At 35.8% G+C, this 21,029-nt stretch overlaps 1 protein-coding gene across 1 annotated transcript in view; it reads left to right on the top strand.

Moving 5' to 3' along the window:
* The window catches only part of Barc (RRM1_TatSF1_like and RRM2_TatSF1_like domain-containing protein barc), a 30,746-nt gene extending 10,644 nt beyond the window's left edge, over positions 1–20,102 (top strand). Inside the window, exons 3-6 of the mRNA XM_070314041.1 lie at positions 15,389–15,555; positions 17,322–17,508; positions 18,971–19,107; positions 19,513–20,102. Of these exons, the coding sequence (XP_070170142.1) occupies positions 15,389–15,555; positions 17,322–17,508; positions 18,971–19,107; positions 19,513–19,648 (627 nt within the window). The 3' untranslated portion in view covers positions 19,649–20,102. The remainder of the gene's footprint in view (positions 1–15,388; positions 15,556–17,321; positions 17,509–18,970; positions 19,108–19,512) is intronic.
* The last annotated feature ends 927 nt before the right edge of the window (positions 20,103–21,029 follow it).

Raw genomic sequence — 21,029 nt, 5'->3', positions numbered from 1 at the left:
AGTTAACTTCTGAATGTCTAAATCGAATTGATTAAAATGTAGCAGCAAAGAGATAAGAGGAAATGTTAGCACATAAACAAGTCCGAGATGTCTAGGAAGTAGGAACGTAATTTGCTACCGTCGGAATCGGATTTTGCGAATCTTACGTTTAATAATTCCTATTTACTTATCGAGGACCGTGCGAATCTCGGCCTAAGACGAAATTAGAGAAATCGTTGATGCACGGGAGTTCGCTGATTATCCGAGAGCATCAATGACGATATTCAAGTATCCGTGGATTACTGAGTAAACATATACCGAGATCGATCCCCCGACAATTCTACGCTACAATAATTATTTTACGATTCTGAAATTCATTAGACGATGAAATGAGAATTGAATAATTAATTCGAGGAGATCATAATTTTTCCACGCGGCATTTCGATAACTTTTCGCGCGATGAGCTCTTTAATCACGCGAGCAAACGCGAGTTTTCGCTACGGATGAGTAAAGCGCAAAGGGCCCGCGTGCGTTCATTCCCGACAAAAATGAGAATGAGAGAGGTAGTTACCCCCAAAATTCACTTTCGATGGATGAAAAGATGCGAGAGATACGGAACGCGACCGTAATACGTCTCGATAATCGCGCTTGTGTGAAGAGCGTTACGGAAAATTTAGGCTGGACGGATAGATGGGGGGAGGGGAGGGGAATGTCGTCGAATATCTCTTCCAAGAACAGGAGCGAGCGAGTTTTTTGCGAGAAAAAAATCGTGCGCCAAAAAATCTTCGCGATACGAACAAGGATAAGATAACGAAGCTCGGCGATACTTTTGCAATCTCGCGATTATTTTCTGGCGAAATTATACACATATAATTGAAGAAGAATCATATATTTTAAAAGAATATTAAAGTATATTGAAATACGAAACGTGTGAAAAACGCGACGCGAAGCTTCACCAATTGTGAAATTTCTCATTTAGCTGTTGGTACTCGTGGTTTCTCGCGGCATTTCAGAGACATCGATTAACGTTGACACGTCACCCTTAATTGGATTTCAGTAACATTCATAGTTTTAAAACTAACCAATCACCAATCAAGAATCGAATGACCGTGATTGGTCAATTTTACAACCATGAATATTATTAAACCTGACGTGTAAAATTAGTCGACTAACTGTCGACTAACCGAACACATTTTTTTTTCTCTTAAATAAGAATATTTTATTAGGAATGTTCATATGTGGTGTGTGAGCTGCTTTTCAGATATATTCCTCCTCGAATCTTACACATTCTATTCAACGATTATTCTCGTTGTATTATCGTTTCGCCATGAAAATTGATCGAGATTTTGTAATATAAGCTCTCTCTCTCTCTCTCTCTTTCTCTCGAGCCGCGCTTCTTTGTTTATATCTGAATGTTTTCATCCAACTTTTTTGAACGCTTCTCTACCGAGACGTTCGGCGACGCGGTCCTCCCCTCTCCTCACCTATCCGTCTAGCCTAAATTTTCCGTAATCGTGTCAGTCTCTTCACACAAGCGCGAGTCTCAAGACGAATTACGGTCGCGCTCCGTGTTTCTCGCGTCTTTTTATCCGTCGAAAGTGAGATCCGCGTACGAACGAGTGTCGGGGGGGTCTTGTATCGAATAACAGGCGATTATCCGAGTGTAATATATTAACCCGTGTAATCGTGATTAAGGCATCTTTCGATATATATATACTCGCAAACGACAAGATTTTTCCCACGCATCTTTTATCTATCGAAAATGAATTTCGCATCCGAACGAATATTCGAAATATCCGAATCGAGAGTAATTTGTAGTTTTGATATATCGACTTTATAATACGATACAACGATCGATGAATACATTATTTAACATATTTTTAGGCGCTGAAATAATTTACTCGCTGTCGTATATAATAATATTGCGTTGAAAATATAAGCGCGTCGCGTTCCACACGTTTCTGCTTTAATATTCTTTAATATTGTTTTCAAATGTAATCCTTTTTTCAGAGTTATATTCACAATTTCATAAATCGAGATCGCAAATGAGCGTCGCTCGAGCTAGTTTCATTTATCTCGCGCAGGATTCTTCGCGTACGGTTTATTTCTCGGAAGAGACGCGCTCGCTCCTTTTCCTGGAACGGATATTCGACGACGCGTTCCCCCCTCCCCATCTACTACTACTCAACCTGCCTAAATTTTCCGTAACCGTTACAGTAACCGTCGTATTGCATTAGCTGCGAGATTGAAATATTCTTTCCGTATTTCTCGCCTTTTTTTATCCATCACAAGTTTATCCCGTGTATAAAGTGGATGTCGTGAGTATCGGGAATGTCGATTAGAATCACGGAAAATCGTCTCCGTCCATTTATTAATACGCGATTATATGTTCTTTCGTGTTTATAATCGGCATGGAAATAATTTTACCGCGTCATTGCATATGGCGGATTTTGGACTACGAGTGAAATAGTGATTATGAGAATAGTGATTATGCATGAGTGGACAAATTGATAGACTGTCTCGTCTCAATTTGAAGCGAAGGGACCAACCGGAAACGGAAGGGATCTCGCGATGACCAGATGCAGAAAGAAGTGAGACATGCAAGGGCGGTGCATCGGTCGGTCAGTAGAATTTATTATTAAACATTTAAAATTGTCAATACAATTTTTAGTTTATGGAAAGAATAGTATTGAAAAATCGGGGTTTTTTTTTTTTTTTATTATTATTATTATTATTATTATTAATGATTTATAGCTCATGTATAAATATTTAGAATTATAACTGACCATATTATTTTTGCCTTGATTATTTCTATTATTCGTCATTGATGATTATTAATGATTTCATAATTATAATTGTTGAGCGCATTAATTTTACTATTTTATTAGCATTCGAAATCATCATTAATACGATTACATTTTATTTAACTCTGATCACTCTGTAATCTTAACATCCTTAACGCGTCATTTTTAGAGAATGAAAATTATCAAACATGTGCATTAACAAAATTAATCATATAAATATTTAGAATTAAAACTGACCATATTATTTTTGCCTTCATTATTTCTGTTATTCGTCATTAATGATTACTGATGATTTCATAATTATAATCGTTGAGCGCATTAATTTTACTATTTTATTAGCATTCGAACTCGATCATTAATACGATTACATTTTATTTAACTTTGATCACTCTGTAATCTTAACATCCTTAACGCGTCATTTTTAGAGAATGAAAATTATCAAACATATGCATTAACGAAATTAACAATATGCATGTCAATTTATTTTTTAATTTATGGAAACGATGATATTGAAAAATCGAGTTGTTTTTGATTAATTATTTATAATCTGATAATCATATAAATATTTAGAATTAAAACTGACCATATTATTTTTGCCTTGATTATTTCTATTATTCGTCATTGATGATTATTAATGATTTCATAATTATAATCGTTGAGCGCATTAATTTTACTATTTTATTAGCATTCGAAATCATCATTAATACGATTACATTTTATTTAACTCTGATCACTCTGTAATCTTAACATCCTTAACGCGTCATTTTTAGAGAATGAAAATTATTAAACATGTGCATTAACGAATTTAACAATATGCATGTCAATTTATTTTTTAATTTACGGAAACGATGGTATTGAAAAATCGAGTTGTTTTTGATTAATTACTTATAATCTGATAATCATATAAATATTTAGAATTAAAACTGACCATATTATCTTTGCCTTGATTATTTCTATTATTCATCATTGATGATTATTAATGATTTCATAATTATAATCGTTGAGCGCATTAATTTTACTATTTTATTAGCATTCGAAATCATCATTAATACGATTACATTTTATTTAACTCTGATCACTCTGTAATCTTAACATCCTTAACGCGTCATTTTTAGAGAATGAAAATTATTAAACATGTGCATTAACGAATTTAACAATATGCATGTCAATTTATTTTTTAATTTACGGAAACGATGGTATTGAAAAATCGAGTTGTTTTTGATTAATTACTTATAATCTGATAATCATATAAATATTTAGAATTAAAACTGACCATATTATCTTTGCCTTGATTATTTCTATTATTCGTCATTGATGATTACTGATGATTTCATAATTATAATCGTTGAGCGCATTAATTTTACTATTTTATCAGCATTCGAACTCGATCATTAATACGATTACATTTTATTTAACTCTGATTACTCTGTAATCTTAACATCTTTAACGCGTCATTTTTAGAGAATGAAAATTATCCAACATGTGCATTAACGAAATTAACAATATGCATGTCAATTTATTTTTTAATTTACGGAAACGATGGTATTGAAAAATCGAGTTGTTTTTGATTAATTATTTATAATCTGATAATCGTATAAATATTTAGAATTAAAACTGACCATATTATCTTTGCCTTGATTATTTCTATTATTCATCATTGATGATTATTAATGATTTCATAATTATAATCGTTGAGCGCATTAATTTTACTATTTTATTAGCATTCGAAATCATCATTAATACGATTACATTTTATTTAACTCTGATCACTCTGTAATCTTAACATATATCTTTAACGCGTCATTCTTAAAAAATGAAAACTATCCAACATGTACATTAACAAAATTAAGAATACGCAACAAATTCTAGTGTATTTTATTTTTTGATTCGAGCTTTATATATATTTTTTTCACTATGGGGGGGGGCTGGCTTAATGTCAAGCTAGCACCCCCCACTTTGAATGTAAATTCCTGCTAAACGGTTTGAGCAACAAAATTCGGACTACGGCAACTAATTAGCACATAATTAGCACTAAATTATTTTATGTATTTGACTTAATTTGGAGTTGGTGGGAGGGCTAACTTAATATGGGTCATTTAGCTGTTGGTACTCGTGGTTTCTCGCGGCATTTCAGAAACATCGATTAACGTTGATATGTCACCCTTAATTGGATTTCAGTAACATCCATAGTTTTAAAACTAACCAATCACCAATCAAGAATCGAATGACCGTGATTGGTCAATTTTACAACCATGAATATTATTAAACCTGACGTGTAAAATTAGTCAACTAACTGTCGACTAACCGAACACATTTTTTTTTCTCTTAAATAAGAATATTTTATTAGGAATGTTCATATGTGGTGTGTGAGCTGCTTTTCAGATATATTCCTCCTTGAATCTTACACATTCTATTCAACGATTATTCTCGTTGTATTATCGTTTCGCCATGAAAATTGATCGAGATTTTGTAATATAAGCTCTCTCTCTCTCTTTCTCTCGAGCCGCGCTTCTTTGTTTATATCTGAATGTTTACATTCCAACTTTTTTGAACGCTTCTGTACCGAGACGTTCGGCGACGCGGTCCTCCCCTCTCCTCACCTACCCGTCCAGCCTAAATTTTCCGTAATCGTGTCAGTCCCTTCGCACAAGCGCGAGTCTCAAGACAAATTACGGTCGCGCTCCGTGTTTCTCGCGTCTTTTTATCCGTCGAAAGTGAGATCCGCGTACGAACGAGTGTCGGGGGGGTCTTGTATCGAATAACAGGCGATTATCCGAGTGTAATATATTAACCCGTGTAATCGTGATTAAGGCATCTTTCGATATATATATACTCGCAAACGACAAGATTTTTCCCACGCATCTTTTATCTATCGAAAATGAATTTCGCATCCGAACGAATATTCGAAATATCCGAATCGAGAGTAATTTGTAGTTTTGATATATCGACTTTATAATACGATACAACGATCGATGAATACATTATTTAACATATTTTTAGGCGCTGAAATAATTTACTCGCTGTCGTATATAATAATATTGCGTTGAAAATATAAGCGCGTCGCGTTCCACACGTTTCTGCTTTAATATTCTTTAATATTGTTTTCAAATGTAATCCTTTTTTCAGAGTTATATTCACAATTTCATAAATCGAGATCGCAAAAGAGCGTCGCTCGAGCTAGTTTGATTTATCTCGCGCAGGATTTTTCGCGTACGGTTTATTTCTTGGAAGAGACGCGCTCGCTCCTTTTCCTGGAACGGATATTCGACGACGCGTTCCCCCCTCCCCATCTACTACTACTCAACCTGCCTAAATTTTCCGTAACCGTTACAGTAACCGTCGTATTGCATTAGTCTGCGAGATTGAAATATTCTTTCCGTATTTCTCGCGTTTTTTTATCCATCACAAGTTTATCCCGTGTATAAAGTGGATGTCGTGAGTATCGGGAATGTCGATTAGAATCACGGAAAATCGTCTCCGTCCATTTATTAATACGCGATTATATGTTCTTTCATGTTTATAATTGGCATGGAAATAATTTTACCGCGTCATTGCATATGGCGGATTTTGGACTACGAGTGAAATAGTGATTATGAGAATAGTGATTATGCATGAGTGGACAAATTGATAGACTGTCTCGTCTCAATTTGAAGCGAAGGGAGCAACCGGAAACGGAAAGGATCTCGCGATGACCAGATGCAGAAAGAAGTGAGACATGCAAGGGCGGTGCATTGGTCGGTCAGTAGAATTTATTATTAAACATTTAAAATTGTCAATATAATTTTTAGTTTATGGAAACAATAGTATTGAAAAATCTGGTTTTTTTTTTTATTATTAATGATTTATAACTCATGTATAAATATTTAGAATTATAACTGACCATATTATCTTTGCCTTGATTATTTCTATTATTCGTCATTGATGATTACTAATGATTTCATAATTATAATCGTTGAGCGCATTAATTTTACTATTTTATTAGCATTCGAAATCATCATTAATACGATTACATTTTATTTAACTCTGATTACTCTGTAATCTTAACATCTTTAACGCGTCATTTTTAGAGAATGAAAATTATCCAACATGTGCATTAACGAAATTAACAATATGCATGTCAATTTATTTTTTAATTTACGGAAACGATGGTATTGAAAAATCGAGTTGTTTTTGATTAATTATTTATAATCTGATAATCATATAAATATTTAGAATTAAAACTGACCATATTATCTTTGCCTTGATTATTTCTATTATTCATCATTGATGATTATTAATGATTTCATAATTATAATCGTTGAGCGCATTAATTTTACTATTTTATTAGCATTCGAAATCATCATTAATACGATTACATTTTATTTAACTCTGATCACTCTGTAATCTTAACATCTTTAACGCGTCATTTTTAGAGAATGAAAATTATCAAACATGTGCATTAACAAAATTAATCATATAAATATTTAGAATTAAAACTGACCATATTATTTTTGCCTTGATTATTTCTATTATTCGTCATTGATGATTACTGATGATTTCATAATTATAATCGTTGAGCGCATTAATTTTACTATTTTATCAGCATTCGAACTCGATCATTAATACGATTACATTTTATTTAACTCTGATCACTCTGTAATCTTAATATCCTTAACGCGTCATTTTTAGAGAATGAAAATTATCCAACATGTGCATTAACGAAATTAACAATATGCATGTCAATTTATTTTTTAATTTACGGAAACGATGGTATTGAAAAATCGAGTTGTTTTTGATTAATTATTTATAATCTGATAATCATATAAATATTTAGAATTAAAACTGACCATATTATCTTTGCCTTGATTATTTCTATTATTCATCATTGATGATTATTAATGATTTCATAATTATAATCGTTGAGCGCATTAATTTTACTATTTTATTAGCATTCGAAATCATCATTAATACGATTACATTTTATTTAACTCTGATCACTCTGTAATCTTAACATATATCTTTAACGCGTCATTCTTAAAAAAGCAAGAGGAGCAACAAATTCAGTTTCTTATATATTTCGATAGTATATTGTCCACAGATTATTTTAATACCAAAAACATGCGAGCAACAAATTCTTTTAGTTAGTTTATATAATATAATAGCGCGTCGTATAGGGTCCGCGGCGACAAAGTATCGATTTTTAATACTTTAAGACGAGCAACAAATTCAGTTTCTCATATATTTCGACAGTATATTGTCCACAGATTATTTCAGTACCAAATACATGCGAGCAATACATTTTTTTATTTACTTTTACTTCGCGCAAGTGAATGGTGCGGCGCGGCGAGACTGAGTATATAGTGGTATTAATTAAATAATATACTTTTTTAAAAATATTTTTATGTTATTTTAGAGCAACAACATAGCAACAGATTCTAGTGTATTTTATTTTTTGATTCGAGCTTTATATATATTTTTTTCACTATGGGGGGGGGCTGGCTTAATGTCAAGCTAGCACCCCCCACTTTGAATGTAAATTCCTGCTAAACGGTTTGAGCAACAAAATTCGGACTACGGCAACTAATTAGCACATAATTAGCACTAAATTATTTGATGTATTTGATTTAATTTGGCGTTGGTGGGGGGGCTAACTTAATATGGGTTTACTTATCACTTGCAGAGACGTGGCAAGATAATAATACGGGAAAAGTATGTCAACGACAGCTATAAAGAAATTAAGAACGAAACGGAGAAGAAACACAATGCATGCGCGTAGAAAATATGAAATGCACTTTGAAAATTCGGCTATTATATTACATGTATTAGAAATACCATCTCTATGATATTTCATTTAATATCTCTGAAAATACACCGATATGCTCATTTGTGATCATTATTACGCATGATTTCTATTTGTACTTGCTATCGCGCTTGCATAAAATATATCGCATTTTTAATATATCCACGCTTCTCTTCTTTTTACCGTAGAAAGCTATTTTCATATATCTATTGTATATGTTTATTGTGCACGCGAATGTATAAATAGCGATATTGCATTCTTGTGATTTACATAGAATTCATATTTTTGTAATTTTTTGTGATAAAGGTATTTAAAATAATCTATAACTTTTAAATATTGCCCATTCTCGAACTATCTATACATCTAAATATTGCACATTTCATGTTGGAATGTTTTATATGAACTTCAAAGAGTGAAAGACAGAAGCGTGATTTTTTATTTGATTTTTTATTTTTTATTACCTATAAACACAGGCTCTACGTTTGGGTGATGGCGTGGTCGAGGTTACGTTCAAACTACTATGAGGACGATTCATTTGTGCATTCCTGATGCTTTGAAAGGTACACTGGGAATGCTGCAATTCGCGGAATTGCAATTTGGGATGGGTTGACGACTGCGTGCCTGAAATCACAACGGAGCGATTGACAGATTCAAATAATTCTAGATATTGCATCAGGCATTATGGAGATGTAGATACAGTGGTCATGTTTATGGCTTGAGGATCATCATCGCCATATACGATTACGTCAGTATAATGTGACGTCAAGTCAATCGTCATTTTAAATTGTTAGCTCATGTTTTCAAGCTTGTATACCCTTATTAGTATACAGAAAAAATTTCCTGAGCTTCTGTGCACTTGAGAGAGAATTAATCCCACTTCAGTATAAGTTCTTTAATAACGGAGAACAAATATTTTTTTAGAATAAAATAAATTAATTTATTTTCTTTACAAATTGATTTTTAATATTTTAGGCTTGTATTTTAAATTCAATTAATGATACAAATAAAAAGGCAATTCCGTTCGAGGAATGCATTAGATCTTCATATTAGGCATACGACCGTGCGTACTTTTAACGCATGTTACGTGTGTTTCTAAATTTCTCTCACAAACATACAGAAATATACATTAGAAAAGTTAAATTCTGTCAAAAAATAAATCAATAATAGAGCTGAAAAATTTGGCATCCTCCCAAAATTAAGTTTTACCATGATACAATCCATACCACGCAGACCACAAAGCATTGCCATTTGCCACTGCAATCGAAACGTCGGAAGAACTTGATCTTCCTGAGACTGTCTGACTATAGATTTACAAGAGGGCACGTTCTTTCACGTGCAGTCGCCGCGAAAGGAAGATCGGCTCTTTCGAAGCAACAGGAAGATCAGGTACATCATACATCATTACAACTGCGACTGCAGGTGACACATATGATATGTTAGCCGAATATTTGTAAACATATCGATTTCTTTATTTGCTGCTGAAAGAGTTAAGTAATCTTTCACTCGTCGGCCGTATAATCGTCAAGAGGCCAAGGAAAAAAATCGGCGTAATAGTTGTCTCGCCCTCGGCTCTCGACTCTTATGTATATTCATTCACGACCAGTTTCTTTCTCTTTTTTTTTTTTTTGCCGCGGGAAAAAATCCGCAATTTGCGAAGCCGTAATTTCCGGCGATGTCGTTAGTTAGATATCGAAGTGTCGACGGTTTCCTAATTGTGCCGTCGACGAGGAACGGCTCATCGTCTCTCCTTTGCGGCATAAAAACTACGAGAAACATAAAACGGCGATTTTTTTACGAGCCTCCATGCGCGCTCGCACACACTTCGGACTTTATGGAATTCCGGAAACCGGTTTTGCAAAATGTGCCGCGCATATATCTGCTCGCGATGCGCGGTGTCGTCTCTTAGAAGAGACACTTCGCCTAATATAGGGAGGGTTTTATCGCGGAGTCTCTACGCGGAGTTTAAAAGAACAATCATATAAAATGGCGAAAGGATGCAGCACTCATCGTAAATCAGAAGATATACTTACTGAATGAATTTGACCGCCAGAACTTGCAAAGGCAGTCCAGAATCATCCCATATGACATTTTGAAGAGACAGAAATTAAACGAATGTGAGATTGATGAAGATTTAGTACCTGCACGAATATATAAATAGTCATTTTTAATAAAACGCAGCAATATGTTGCAAACATCATTAGAAGACATCATTTTATTCTAATTTGAGAGCGTCCCTTGATGAATAAAATTTTACTAATAGTTCGGAAGATATCTTACAACTTCCCTCGTCATTTATCTACAAAGTGAAAGTGCATCCCGAAATATGCTTCTCAAGAGAAACCGGAGCTGTCTGGTACCACTTGAGATATCGCGCTGCACGACACAGCGATGTACAATATTATCTAAAAGGTAAAATAAAAATCTTAATGAATGTTGTATCTGTGGGGAAAGAGACTTTATCGATCTTGAATTGCATTTTATTGCATTTACTTGTCAATTCTATATCGGTTTAAATTTACTCCAATATAAGAGCCATAGAGTTTCATACAATAACAATTTTTTCTTATAACTTTTTAAGTCGAAAGGACTTTTTGATTGGCGTCGTAATCCCATGAGGCAAATTGGGCTATAAAAATTCGGCTCGCGTTTCGCGCGATGATACGTTCGGTTGGACCGCGACTGTAAATGACGCCACAATGTTATGAAACTTGCATGCGTGATCATCGAGTGCAATTGTCTGACTCATCTCTGGCATTTTGCGCGATGCAAATAAATGGAACAACCGCGATCTTAAACGCCAATAGCGTAGGCGTAGCACCAATCATTTTCATGATGAATTCACTTTGAACCCTCAGTTGAGTCAACGTGACGTGCGATATATATACATATATACAGATGCTCCCGTCATTTATGCTGTCTTTAAATCAACACGATGTCAATACCATTGTTCGATGCGTCTTATCATTTATTCCTCATTTCTTCTTCATTCAAAAATGACAAGATATATTAAGAAAGTGACAGGATATGTCGCGCTGGAGGTTTTACAATGTCACTTTGAGAGATTTCTACTATCTAGTTGAGACAGGATTTAAAATGATCTTGAATCGTCGTTGGAAATTTTTTTTTCCATTGACAGCTCTTCGGAGCGCAAGAGTTCTCCGAACCTTCTGCACGTTCTTCTTAGCTTTACACTTCAACTTGTCTCTCCACAATTACAGAACTGGCAGTAGCTGGAATGCAAGATATAATATCGTCAACGGTGTAAAACTTGGAAGAAGCAAGATTTGTTTGTAAATTATCATCATTCGCATAAACTCGCAATAATTGATTGAAATATTGCTGAGGATTATTTCAGGATTGATATTCGTATTTATCTATATAATCGATTAGATATAACCAAGTTCTTCGAGAAAAGTTCTTTCCTGTTCTTGAGAATTCCAGCGAATTTTCTTGTCGCGTGTGCAACCACGGTATTTAATGCATTTCCGCGAGAAATTTGGCCTGGCGCCAGTACAGTAATGATAATAGACATTGGCTAACTATAGTTGCTTAGGGGGGAACGTCAGTATTCATTTCGAGGCGTGTTAGAAACACGACATCCCGTAATAACTGTGATGTGTTCATGGTACCTCGAAATCTCATCGTCTGTCATTAATCAACGTTACACGCAGATAAATGCGTAACTTCCGACGCTCTCTTACACGTAGGTAGCGTTTCGTGTATCTATTCAGCATCTTGTACACGATAAACACAGCTTGACTTTTTATTAAATTATTCAATGAGATTTTAAACTGCTACGCGTACGCGGTTACATCGTTAGGTATTAGTCATTAAGGAAATCGCACCGCGATGTGTACATTCGAGGAAGCTTATCTTATCAGAGAACCACTTTGGCAAGCAGTCACGTAATTGTCTAATTTATGTATTCTTAGTACGTAGCCATGCCTACATGGCTAGGAGGAACGAGAGAGCTAATTACGCACATAGAAAGACAATCATGAAATGCGAAAATGCCGAATCTATTTTTATCGAGCCATCCGTAAATGTGTTAATTACATCAGGAAGCTCTAAAATGTGAATATGTACTTTTGATTGAAAAACGGAAAAATATGTTCTCTGCTTCTCTCTTAATATATATATATATATATATATATATATATTAAGAGAGAAATATATATATATATATATTTCTCTCTTTAAGAGTGAGCCCTTGACGATTGTGATGCTTTACGTGTATATCGACTGGAGGAACGCGTGTAATTTAACGTGAACTGGATACGAGGGTACACCGTAATTGCAGTGATCTAACATAGGCTGTATGTGCGGCGAGATGACCGCGGGAACTTGCGTCTGGGTGGTCGAGGATCCTGACAATAAGTCGAGTCCCATTTCTCATTGGTCTCGAGAGAGAGAGAGAGAGAGAGAGAGAGAGAGAGAGAGAGAGAGAGCTGGATCTGGAAAGGCTGGAATCACATTTCCAGCAAAACCAGCATTTTAATCACTGTTGGGCGTTTACGCGTGAACAACGATAATCTATGTCTGCTATGTCGACTATGTAGATCATCGTTTCACGCATTATCTAGCGCACGCGTGTGCACGTAGCTCTATGTGCCTACTCCACCTTAATTCTGTTTCCAAGAGCCTGATCTTAATAGAAAAAAATAATTATATGTGTATATGAATATTGCGTGATTATAACTTTCTCGACATCGCTATATCGTGTACCAAGACCTAACGGCGTTAACAACCACGGCAAGAAATCAGTGCTGTCTCACGAGAGAGACCGATCATGCGATAGGAATTGAAAAAGGAGATCCTATTTAAATTACTTTGCGAGTCCTGTGGAGATGATGACGTCAGCGGTCACGTCGCTTTCCGCTCGCGTCCCACTGGTTAAGGGTTAAACGAAAACGAGATGTGTTAAAAGAAAAAGAGAAGAGCGAAGCCTTGAAGCTGTCTGGCGCGTGGGTGTTTCAATGGATGATGATGCGTCGAAGGAATAGCGAGACCCTTTATACGTCCGCAGGTTCTCAAGGTGTATTTACGCGACTCTTTATTTCTCGTGTGTGGATATCCTTGAGTCTAGAATTCTTACGTTCCCAGACGAACACGCATCGCCGATAGCTATTGCGTCCTTTTCTCTCCAGCTAACTTCCTTCAAATTACATTGCTATAAATTCTCGATTTGTAACAATTTCGTGACGCGTCGTATCGAAGCGAAAATTATTCTTACTTTCAACAGGGATTTCGTTTAAGTGGGTCGACGATAAATCATTGCGACCGCTTCTGAATACTTCCCGGAATATTCTTTACACTTGGTCTCTCGATCTTCTCGAGATATCAAGCAGAGTAGGAAACTATTTTTTAGGTCATCGTTACAAGGGAGAGTTGTCTCGGGATCATTACGTCATCCATCGCCGGCATCGCGTCGTGTGCGTATCTAGACACTCTGGCCATTCTCGTCACGTGCTGCTTCATCGTGTATTATCATGCCGAATGCATGTATAACAAAAGCCGGCCGTTCTATTATATGCGAGATATCCAGCAAAATGCAAAATTTCATTTGTGCTTCCACTATCTCTTCTTCGAAAATTTGTTCATGGTTATAGAAATTTTTATTCTCGATCTATTACGTACTTTTCATTCATCCATCTGTCGATGCACAATATTTGTCGTATCTTTCTTTGAAGGATGAAAGGTGTTAGCAAATAGAGTTATTTCTTGTCATTTATTTCCTGCTCTATTTTTGGTATCCGTCCATGAGTGGTATGAAGTCACGGTTAAAATGGCCCTAAGCGGCTTATGTTTTACGAGTTTTGTAGCAATAAACGTGACACCATTACTCCGCGGGAACTGTTTCGCTATTTCTGATACATATTTTAAACAATTTTTTGACGCATCGGACGTTCGGAACGAACGATGGTGCGCAACAGCTGGAAATACAATAATTCTCGAAATGCTGCGAATACAGAATTGACATCCGTTTACATATACATACGTATGTAACTGTCTATGTTTTGGAGCGATAAGTTATTTAAGTTTTTATGGCTTCCCTATACTACGAGCTCTATGGGACTTCTTTGAAATCATTAAAAATGCTCAGAAATATAACTTAGTTTTGATGATGTAACGATTGGTGGATTAAGTTCGGGATACATGTTTAATTTCAGTCCTTTTCTAATCTCTAGTATCCGTAGTCAGCATAGTCTTTTTTCGCACGTATTGTTAAAGTTCCATAGAATATATCTTTTTTCTGTATACGATGAAAAGATTTAGAAGAAGAAAATTTTTAGAAATATCTTGAAATAATTAATAGAAATAACACAATATAAGCTGATTCCGTTCTTATTTGGCTAATGCGATCGCGAAAATTTGAATTACGCTTACGACGGTTGAAAGACCGGATTGCGCGATGAAAGGACCGATCTGCTTAATTAAATGGCCATTATATATAAATGGGGAATACGCCCATTCATGAATCTATGGCCAAACCTTTCGCATGTAAGCCGGAATTTGTTTTTTTTTCGGCAATTGTGTCGTGGGCGTAGCTGGGTAATGAAACGTATTTAAATCGATCGCGAATTTTTACTACACAGACTTGTCGCTCTTACATATTGCCAGGTAACAATGGCAATTACTTTGGCACAATAAGTAGGAAGTGCAGCCTATTAACGCCGCCTCTTTTACGTCCTGCGTTAATTATTATCGGTACAATATACGCGAAATTTGTTAAATAACGCAACATCCGTTTTTTGTGTTTAATCTTGAAAGAACTTTCATCAAGCCGCGATTTATCGTCGGTTATTTATTTTAATATTTGTTCTAGGTTGAGTCGGTGGATCTGGCGCTGAAAATTTTGGACGGCTCGCAAATCCGAGGGAAAACATTATCGGTTCAGAGGGCAAAGTTCCAAATGAAGGGCGAATATGATCCCGCGCTGAAACCGAAGCGGAAAAAAAAGGATAAGGAGCGGCAGAAGAAGATACAAGAAAAGTAAGTCTCTAAAAATTTTATGAATGACGAATTTTAAAACGTTTAATGTTGATTAAAGTTAACGATTAAGTAATCGCTCGCGCGTGTGTTCCGTAAAATACAAAAATATGAATTTAAATACATCCGTATTTTTTATATTCATTTATATTTTTTATTTAATGAATGTATATTTTATAAATATAAATTTATTAAATAAAATATATCTAGTATAAATTTATCTTTACTGGAAATGCTCGCCACGCCTTATCTGCTTTTAAAGCGGTGGTGTCACTTCCTGCCGAGTCGCTCCTTATAATTCGGGTTTCGTCGAATCGCCTTGCGAAATCGGGATGGTCGCGTTTCTCCTCGGTTTCTCCTCGGTCCATTCATCTCTCTTTTCGTTCGCGTCCGTGCGAGACGGCGTATCCCCCGGAGGGGGGATCAAGATATGTTTCACGATCACAGATGCGATCGCCACGCGTGTATGTATCTTATTAAGGCCTCTATGCATCGCGTTACACACGTGTCGCGGGCGGCTCGGTTAAAACAGCATCGCGATGATTTCGAATTACGATGCTCGATTATGAACGATAATATGAAAGAAACGTTTTCACATATACGTGCCTTATGCGCGTGTAACACGTATTACGTAAAGGCTTTTACAATTGCGCTGCCATATCGACTCGTAGCCGCCAGACTGCTTGGCGTTGGCGGTTGTTCCGACAAAGGCAACTGTGCACGTCGATTACCCGCATTTAGTCTGTCGGCCCGTGCATACAGGCGGACCCAAAATTATACGGGCACGGTGCACTTCCAGCAAGATTGCAAGGGAGACGCAATTCGTTGATCGAAACGCGTGATTGCGCCGAATAACATTGATTTCCAAGCGACGAAATCGAGCGTTTCTTGTTTGATCCAGAAAAAAAAATATGTTTGGTCTTGTACGCATTTATAATGATTTTACATTGATTTTACGATTCAATCGTGATTGAATTAATATGCAATCGTGATAAGATATAGGAACAATTATAATGAAATAACTTTATCTTCAAAAACGTACCGTCCACGCTTCGTCTTTAACATCGATTTCGAAGCGATCTCCTCGCGCCACGTCATATTTCATTTCATCGTATTGTCCGATCGCGAGACGCATCTCTGTCATTTTTATCGTCCGCATCGTCTCGTTATCCGGCGTAGGTCGCGAGCGCAGGGTCAACGCCCTGAACTTTGCGAAAACCAGTTATCGGCGAACGTGTGCGGGCCCACGTTTGCCGGCCGGAAGTAGTCTTTGCAGCAACACGCTCTTTCGACAACCGTTGTGAATCTATGCGCGTTGGCGCGCTGTAACGTTTCCTATCGACGTTATTATTTCCCCCAAGCCATTCCGAGAAGTAGAGGTCGTGAGCCACGATCTGTCCATCATCGCGACTATTTTCACGGCTGACGAGTTTTGTTCTCGATTATCCGGCACGATACACGACAATTTGTGCTGAATCAGCAATATTTGTCGGCGTTCTTTAATCATTGAGAAACGTCGCTTTAATAACGATAGCAGTGAGTCGACATTATATATTGTATAACGTGTAGATTTGAAAGATGCAGAATTATTCGCTGTTATTTTTGTCGATGAAAGCTATAGTTTTAAAGATTGCGACCGCTAATAAGAATTATAAAGGATTTAAAATGAATCTTGAGAAGAAACGCTCATCTCTGATTGATCTGAATATAATTCTTATTGCTATATCTTTTCATTAGGTTTTGTGCCATTATTTGTTTACAAATAATAGATTGTTTGACTGGCGACCGGAGCGCATGCGGGGCGAACCGTTGAAGTGTGAAAGGGTAGTTATCTTAAAGAACCTTTTCACACCGGAGGATTTCGACAGGGAAGTCCAGCTGCTCCTGGAGTACCAGCAGGATATCCGATCCGAGTGCCTCAAATGCGGTGACGTCAAAAAAGTCGTCATTTATGACGTGAGTTCTTATTTTTATTTCTGTGCATTTGTAATATTGCTCTTGCTAAACGTTATTAATTTTAATCGCTGGATAATTATTAAACACAATTCAAATAATAATTAAAATTTTCTCATCATATTCTCTCTAATATGGTAATAGTTAAAAACTGTGAATATTGCGAATCTGAAACACGAACTCTTAATATATTTAAACTGTTTGTTGAAACCGCCGTTTCTCCTTTAAATTGAATCAAGTGATCGACCCTCCTCGGGGTATTTTTAGCGACTGAATTTCACGGAATAGGCAAGAGAGAGAGAGAGAGAGAGAGAGAGAGAGAGAGAATAGGCAAGAAAACGCTTTCGAAAGAGGGTCTCCCTAATCCCCATAAATCGAGAGGCGAGAAGCGAGAGATACTCCCAATCTTTGCGCCTCAACCGCGAAACTATTCAATGGAATGAAAGTACATTCCATCCGTACGACATGTGACATGTCACACTCCTTTCCGTGTATATATATATATAGTATATCTTTCTTTTTCTTTCCACTTTCTCTATTTTTGTTTACAATTAGAAAGGTTATCATTGTTATTGTCACGGACATACATGGACATTGTATTTGTCTATCTGATATTATTTGAAGAATGAAATCTTTATATATATTTTTGACGATTTTAATTTGCTGATTAATTTGTCTTGAGTTCTGATTTTTACAAAGCAAAAATCCACGTAACATTATATAATCTTATTTTATCAGAATAGTTATTCTTTTGATGCTACGATATGAGAAATAGCATCGACTTCAAAAACTATGCGAGGGATTTTATGTTCTGCTACCTAATTTACCAGAAGCATCTCGCTGCCATTTTTTTCTCATCTTAAGAGCACGTGTTACCGCCAATGTGTTCTAGAGTGAATTATGGCCTTTTACTGTCGTACTTATCGTACGTTTTGCTAAAGCAGTGGCTCAAAGGAGATCCGCTGAAAGTTTTATGGAATTCTATGATATCTACAATTCTTCCGTAAATGAAAAAAAGAAGATATGAAATTTGGTATTAAAATCTGTAAATTGTAATTACGGATTACAACTGACATTAAAAACAAAAGAAAATTAATTTGAAACTTATGTATAAACTTTACTTTATCAAACAAAAAAATTGATTTTATTATATATCTAAATATATAATATAATGTTACTATATGTATACCAAAAAATATATTATTACTACGGATTTTCCTACGGATGTATCCTCGTTCAATCAAACAGAAAAGATCTATCAATTCGGCAAAACAAAATTGTAAACCAGTAAGTTTTAATTACATTTTAATTTTTTGAAATTATTATTTTCCACGTTCTGTTTAATTTCCAATAATATTAACTTTAACATGCAATCGGCTGTCAAAATGTGATTCAATGAAATGAAACGATCTGTGTTCGATCCATATCTTATATGGATCGCCTTGCATTTGTTTTCTCTTTTTAGAGACATCCTGAAGGAATAGCGCAAGTCACATTCCGAGAACCGGCAGAGGCGCAAGCTTGCGTACAGCTTTTGAACGGCCGTTGGTTCAGCCAGAGAAAGATCTCAGCAGAAATCTGGGATGGCAAGACCAAATACAAGTGAGTTATTCCATTGCTGATTCCTACTATACCGGCTTTAGAGTCAACACCGATAGTTGTTGAAACAGGTATCTGGATCGATCAGAAACCTAAGCCATTCCTGTATTTTCTTACATATTTGTGTGCTATTTTAAACAAATATTAAAATATCAATTATAAAAAATTAAATTATCACGTGATACGCTATAATATATTGTCGTTTTCGAGAAATATTTTAATTGGCATCTACTCATGAATAAACCCTCTCAATCGAGAGAGAAGTAGAGTGTCTCTTGTGATATTCGCATTATTTATCTATCGCCGGTACAATCTGTCTTCATTCAATTTGCAATAAACGCTGTAGTTTAATTGCAATACTGATTGCAAACATATATATTTGTTAATGTATCGAAATATTCCTTACAGAATTACAGAAACTGATGCAGAGATTGAAGCGCGACTGCAAAAATGGGATACGTACCTGGAGCAAGAAGACGAGCGAAAGGAAAAGGAAGAGCGGGAAACAAAAAGCAGTAATATAGATCAAAAAGCGTCGCAATAAGAATGCATTCCACGACCGATAAAATTGTAATCATATTTCAACGGATTCTATTTTCCTTATTTCCACATACACACACATAAAAGTCCTCGTCGTCATTTCGCGCTGAATGTTAAACTCAAAGCTTTTTCTTTGGGCGTTTCAATGAGAAGGCGATGATTAATCGATTCTGTCGACGACAGCATGGTTGAAATTATAAGCTGCTCGCAATCTTCGTCGTTGAATCGGCGCTACTGTTGTATTAGTAATATATTGTTAGTCGTTGCAACAATAAAGATATCTCTTCGGATTATCTTCTCACATCGCATCCATTTCCCGAAATGTCATCGCCACGTCAATCTATGTTTTCTTGATTCTCTTTCCTCAATTTCAAACCTATATAGATAAAAAGAATCGCGCACATGATATGTTGAGATGATGAGATGCATGTAAAGACATATAATAATACGATAGAAATAGTTAAAAAGTACATTTTACACATATATTATTAAAATTAAATTTAAAACATAATAATCAAAACGTCAATATGTTAATATGGCTTATTATAATTTCGGCTAATTATTAATTCCCCGGGGCTGAGAAAAATCACATACAATAAAGAAAGAATAAGAACAAAGCAAGATGGAGAGACAGGAATTCCTTGGAATTCTCTAATTTGCTATTTCGGCGTTCCTGACAATCTCCTTTCGTGGGACTGCATCAGCGGGAGACGGTCACTGCCGATCTGTCAAAAAACGTGGTCTGCAGTATCCTTGGACTGCGGCGTCCTTTCTCGCGATTATACACTCGAGCGAATTGCTCGTCGAAATCACCTGATTGGCAATAAACGCTATTTACCGGAGATACTTTGAAACGGGTCAGTTGAAAGACCGAAGTTAATGATTGCTTTTCTTCCTCGAAGTTATTGTCTTAAGACTTAAGACTCGTGAATTTTTCTCTAAAGATTTCTTTTGCGAGAGATAAAATTATTTTGAAATATACATATATATATATACAAAATTTTTTAGATCTTTCATTTCTCTTATATTTATGTATCTTAATATTCTTAGATGTTCAAGTTTTGTGAGATTCTTAAATGAGATATAATGGAAATAAATTTTAAGATCTCGATATTTAAGTACTTCTTAAATTCCTATATCTTTTTTTATCGATGATCTAGCAACTAGATGAATGCCGATTATTCGATTGGCACACGTGGCGAAAAAGAACAACACGAAACGCGGGGGTTTATTCGAGCAGTGTCTTTGCTTCCTATTGTCCAGCATATATTCGAACCATTCCCCTCGCGATGGGGATGAAAGACGAGTGGCGGCATATTTCAGTCGTCCCGCGTCATTCATGATCCAGATAGGGCAAGGCGATCCCACCCGGCAATATCACTGAC

Source organism: Polyergus mexicanus, unplaced genomic scaffold (assembly GCF_030449975.1).
Source record: "Polyergus mexicanus isolate NDT 795.1 unplaced genomic scaffold, iyPolMexi1.0 SCAF_26, whole genome shotgun sequence".
NCBI classification, from domain to species: Eukaryota; Metazoa; Arthropoda; class Insecta; order Hymenoptera; family Formicidae; genus Polyergus; species Polyergus mexicanus.
The sequence above is the reverse complement of the archived record's forward strand: the minus strand, read 5'-3'. Positions and strand labels throughout refer to the sequence as shown.